At 37.8% G+C, this 5,648-nt stretch overlaps 1 protein-coding gene across 1 annotated transcript; it reads right to left on the bottom strand.

Moving 5' to 3' along the window:
• Positions 1-3,004: 3,004 nt before the first annotated feature.
• LOC107720746 (uncharacterized) lies at positions 3,005-4,661 on the bottom strand. Its single transcript, XM_016528571.1, has 3 exons — positions 4,486-4,661; positions 3,957-4,454; positions 3,005-3,076 (listed from the first exon to the last, which is right to left on the bottom strand). Exons 1-3 carry the CDS (start codon positions 4,639-4,641, stop codon positions 3,038-3,040), a joined length of 693 nt encoding a protein of 230 aa, XP_016384057.1. The 5' UTR covers positions 4,642-4,661; the 3' UTR covers positions 3,005-3,037.
• Between the last annotated feature and the right edge of the window lie 987 nt (positions 4,662-5,648).

Genomic DNA, 5,648 nt, shown 5'->3' with positions numbered 1-5,648 from the left:
TAGGATGACAACTAAACTTCTTAATAAGGATTTTTCTAATCCAGAAATTGTTACATTTAACATTAGAAAGCTCCAGACCTCCAATACAAATTTTTGGCATTTCACATTTTGAAGATCTGTAACAATTTGCCCTAACCAAATGTAACAGTTTAGGTGAAATAGAATTAATAACCCATTCATACACTCTAGGTGAGGTATCCACTTCAAAGATTTCTGAAAATTCGGAATAGGAATAGAAGTTACCATCCTTTTTTAACAAATCTAAAACAAAAATTACACCTTTGTCAAACCAGTTTTTAATAAAGACAGATTTTTTTCCACGCAGCACATTCTGATTATTCCATAGAATACATCTATGAGGGGAAAAATTGTGACAGAAGGCAAGCTTACAAGCGTCCAGAGCTTGCTTATGAAAATTAGCGAGCTTAACTGGGAGTTTATTGCAACTAAAATCACAAGCTAACAAAAAATGTAAACCTCCATTTATCAAAGATCAGTTTAGGAATATAAAACCATAACAAATTAGGGTCAGCATTCAGGCAACGTTTAATCCAACCAATTTTAAAAACTTGATTGAGAGTACTAAAGTCCAAAGCATTCACACCTCCCTCCAAAGTATTTCTAATCAGCGTCTTCCTTTTAACATATTCAGTTTTATTTTTCCACAAAAATTTAAATAACATGGAGTCGATAGATGAGCATGTTTTTCGGTCAACATATAAAGACAAAGCTGGGTAAACAATCCTAGAAATACCTTCCGCTTTAGATATCAAAACACGACCATAAATGGTTAAATTTCTTTGTAACCAACAATTGAAAATATTCTTTGATTTTTGTATCCGTTGCGAAAAATTATCTACAATTCTATCAGTCGGAGATTTACTAATTAAAATACCTAAATATCTTACAGAGTTTTTGACCTCAATACCTTCTATTTGATCTTTGTCCAGACTGTGAACGGGCATAATTTCACTCTTATTTCGATTGACTGAGAGACCAGAAGCATTAGAAAATAAATTCAAAGCATCCAAAATAACAGGAACCTGCTTCTCATCTTTTAAAAACAGACAGGTGTCATCCGCCAGTTGACTAATTAGAAAAGTGTGTTCCGCTACTAGAATACCCTGAACATCTAAGCAATGAGTAATAAAAATATTAAGAAATTCAGCCACCAATAAAAATAAAAAAGGTGAAATGGGACACCCTTGTCTGATACCCCTACTGATCACAAACCGAGGAGAAACACCATTTACCAAAGAGACATTGCTATTAATATTTTTGTAAAGAATCTGTACTATTTTAACGAAAGAATGACCAAAACCAAACCTACACAGAGATTCAAACATAAACTCGTGTTCGACCGTATCAAAGGCCTTATAAAAGTCTAAAAATAAAATAATTGCTTTTTCAATAGGCTTGTTTGAGATGAGCAAAAATCTGCGCAGAACCGATCACCGCGAGATGCATGCCGGTTAGAAAAGTGTCCGACTTGCTCTGATGTCATGCTGACGTGTGCCAAAAAACTCTCGCAACGGCGAGGCGGCTGTGTCGGATCGTATACAGTCGGGCGCAGTTGCTCTCCACCGACTGCGCCGATCAAAAGCATGATGGGAAACGACTGACTGACGACACCGCTTAATAGAATTCGGCATGATGTCAATCACAGTCCTGAACCTTGAGCTCAGAGAAATCATTCATCTTGCTCAAAGCTGAAAACATGAATGTAATGTTGTGAGGAGAGACCCTATGATCAGCTGATATTGGCCTGAGAACCACTGATGAACTCACAGGCAAACGTGAGAGCATGTCATACAGACCTCAGGATTTATTTTTGCAGATAGAAAAGGAAGAATTACACCAAATTGCCTGTATGATGCATAAACATATTCATAGATTGCCGATCATATTTGCAAATTAGAAACATGCCCAAAACCCTTTACAGAGGCTGTTCACCTGCTGTAGTGCAGCAACACAATGATTGACAAGGTTTTTATTTAGCACAGTGGCTAGATTAACAAATAACCAGACACCACCCGATCTAAATATTCCCTCAGTTTAATAGTAATGACTTTATGAATTTCTTCACTGATAAAATAGATAATACAGAACTACCACATTTTGCTATATGTTTGATTGCATCATATAATAATTGTTGTTAATAGTGTTCATCGTCTGTTTGATTACGTCTTTAATTGATTTTCCCGTACATTTCTGCCATATGTTTATTAACTGACAGTCACCACTGATAAGCTACCACTAAATATTGTAGAAACTTAATTTGCTGTAAAGTTGCTTTGCAACGATTTGTATCGTGAAAAGCGCTATACAAATAAACTTGAATTGAATTGAATTGACATTCAGTTGAAGTTTATATAAAAATGCAAGGCTGAAAGAATGATTGATTTTAAATTGACCAGTTCTGTAAAAGACACACAAAAGATGCTATTTACAAAAAGACTAATGAGAAGCTTGACCTGAGCTTGATCAATAAAACTATCAATACACATTTCACACTGGACATCTGTTTAAGCTATTCCTTGTGTTTAGTAGCCAAAGACTGAAAACACTGAAGTTAACAGCGAATTCATTAATAACTAGTGGCAATAACTTATTAGACATAATTAGAATCTCAGTGGTCATATAGCGTTCAATGCAAACAAGAGTCTCATACCCATTTATTGTGTTATAATGCATTATATCCCTATACTGTAAATGCTAAAACAAAACAAAACACTATCTTAATAAATATATTGACACAAATTTAGTTTACACAGATAAATCCTAAAACCCAAGCAACCTATAAAATCTATATCATTAAAATACAGCTTCCTCTAATGTCATTACTAGAAGATGATATTCATATTCACATTAATATAAACTGCTCTGCACAAAAATATAAAACAAAGAAATCAGTGATCAATGTTCAGTGTAACATCCTTCAAACATGTTCAGTAAAACAAATGTACTTTGTTCTGTGCACATAACACAGAAGCTTCACTGAAGTTGGTCTACAGGCACTCTGGATCAGATGCAGATGTCAGATGACTATACGGGTGCCACTTCGAGAACTTTTATCCTGCAGGACAGAAGAGGTGTAAACATCAACATCAACACACCCACAGGATCAACAACACCCACTGAACTTCAGACAGGTGTGTGTGTATGTGTCTGCACACAGATGTAGATCTCACTGATTATGAACTGTGTGGTTGTGTAGGTACAGAGGGGTCCAAACATCAGTGATCACCAGTGAAAATGCTACTTTTTTGCATTCTTTTTTTTATCAGAATACAGAAAATAGTTCAACTTCGAATGTTGAATTCATAAATATCAATATTTGTATTGTATATTTGTATTTGCATTAGAGCTACATGAACTAACCCTGATGATCATGTTCTCCAGCATAATAAATCAGCATATTAGAATGATTTCTGAAGGATCATACTGGAGTAATGATGCTGAAAATTCAGCTTTGCATCACAGGAATAAATTCGATTTTAATGTATATTAAAATAGAAAAACGTTATTTTACGTCATAATATTTCACAATATTAATTTTTTTCCTGTATTTTTGATCAAATGAATGCTGCCTTGATGAGCATAAGAAACTCCTGTAAAAAAACTTTAAAAATCGTTCTGATCCCAAACTTTTGACCGGTAGTGTCTAATCTAGGGTTGCAAAAAAGGTGGAAAATTTCCAGCAAATTTCGGAAACTTTCCAGGATTTTTTTTGGCATATTCCAGGGATTTTTGGAAAGTTTCCAGAAATTTACCCTAAAATAACAACCCTACTCTAATCATGGCACCAGAACGTCCAACATTTTAGTTTAATGGTGTGATCAGATGAGATTACCAACATTAAAAAGGCAAAATTGTGTTAGTGAATGGATGAGCGCATTCAGACAGACACCGGGCGGCGTTCAATGCTCAAACAAACAACTAACAGCAACTCTTACAGAGAACCGTTCAGGCCGCTTCATCGGCTTCTTTCCGGGCTCGTACTCGGTGTAACTGGGTGGATGATTGGACCAGCCGCCTCCCCGACCTCCTCGAGTGCCTCCGAGTCTGCTGTCCTCGTCATTAGCTGAGCTCAACGAACCGCGGCGGGGCAAAGGAGAATAATCGTCTCGTCTGGATGGGCCCCGGCGGTCGTCGGCCAGCAGATCATCCCTGGAACACGAGCGAGGACGGTGTGCTCTGGACTGGCTCCGGGTGTCCAGGACATCTTCCTGACTGTAGCTGCGCAGGATGGCCGGACGATGATAGTGGCGGTCGTTGCGTTGGGAGGCGCCATAAGTGGATGAGCCGCTGGAGTAGGCTTGCGGGCGTCCTCCTCGTGAGCCGGGCAGTACCCTGCGTGAGGTGGGACCGTTGTCCAGGCCGGAGAGCGTGCTGGGAGGGCCGGCAGAGAAGGGCACATGCTGCGGCATGTGTTGGGGAGGAGGAGGCATGTGCTGCAGCGGGATGGCAGGCTGTGGCTGTAACAAGCGGGCTGGTGACGTCCATGCCGCGCATCTGACTCTCCAGATAGTCCAGCATTTGGTTGGTCCCATGAGCACTGCCGTTACCATGAATGCTGGGAGGAGGCATGTTACCGGGCATGGCTACCATCTGTGGAGGAGGCAGTGGGATGGGCGTCATCGCACTTTTGCCTAATGCTGAGCCTGATGTGGGAAAACAGAGACTTATAAGCAAGTCAAAATTAAATTTCACTGCATTAGAAACAAAATATCAAACCAACTGGCATGTGTGTTTAAATGGGCTTTTGAGTATATATTTAATTATAAAACACACACACTTAAGTTACAATTTTTGTCAAAAACATTAAACCTATAACGCTACTGTATCATATCTGATACATGAATTTCTCCTCCAAGGCCTCCAAATGATCAACATGATCAAAACTTTGCTGATAAACCTTTCACACACAATCTGCTACATGCCTTCTGTTGTCTGATTGATAGTTTATACTTTTTTAGCAAGTAAGATATCTTTTAGTATAATTGTACAAATGTCTACCTTCAGCTTGTACTTCACTTTTTGCAGTGAAATCTTAACTGATTTTTGTAAAATAAACATAATAAATTTGATATTATTAGTAATATTTCAAGATGAACACTTAGCTTTACTTCATTATCAAGAAATTTTTTAGAAGAATCAGTATCAAATATGATCATCAGGCTTTTGAGGAACATTTGTTCATTTTTCAATTATGCATTGCATTATATGTTTTGATCATAAAACTAAGCATTTAAATATCATCCTACAAATACATATTATTGGCAGATATAAAGTGACAACTGATATTTATATAATTTTATTTAAAGCTGCAGTCCGTAACTTTTTTGTTCAAAATTTACAAAATGTATATAATAATCGAGTATACCATGAATCCATTTTCCAAACCGTGTTTTTGGCTTGTCCTGAATCACTACGGTACACCTATAATAAGTGTTTATATTCTGACTATTTTAGACTGGTTCGGGTGGTTACCGCTGCAGAGTAGCCCAGTACCTGCGTGATTCGCCATAGACATAAACAGAGAGAAGTAGCTCCGGCTACAATGTTCTTCCGCAAGATGCATGCAGTTCTATTTATTAACCGCTAGAGCGCCAAAAGTTACGGACTGCAGCTTTAAGGGCAGGCAG

Source organism: Sinocyclocheilus rhinocerous, unplaced genomic scaffold, assembly GCF_001515625.1.
Source record: "Sinocyclocheilus rhinocerous isolate Xijiao unplaced genomic scaffold, SAMN03320098_v1.1 scaffold6292, whole genome shotgun sequence".
NCBI lineage: Eukaryota > Metazoa > Chordata > Actinopteri > Cypriniformes > Cyprinidae > Sinocyclocheilus > Sinocyclocheilus rhinocerous.
The sequence above is the reverse complement of the archived record's forward strand: the minus strand, read 5'-3'. Positions and strand labels throughout refer to the sequence as shown.

Excerpts from the sequence above, each read along its gene's own strand:
- LOC107720746 (XM_016528571.1), bottom strand. The coding sequence starts at position 4,641 with ATGACGCCCATCCCACTGCCTCCTCCACAGATGGTAGCCATGCCCGGT. Across the intron at positions 4,455-4,485 it reads TGGACGTCACCAGCCCGCTT|CACATGCCTCCTCCTCCCCA; the intron begins GTTACAGCCACA and ends ATCCCGCTGCAG. Across the intron at positions 3,077-3,956 it reads AGCGGCCTGAACGGTTCTCT|GATAAAAGTTCTCGAAGTGG; the intron begins GTAAGAGTTGCT and ends TCTGTCCTGCAG.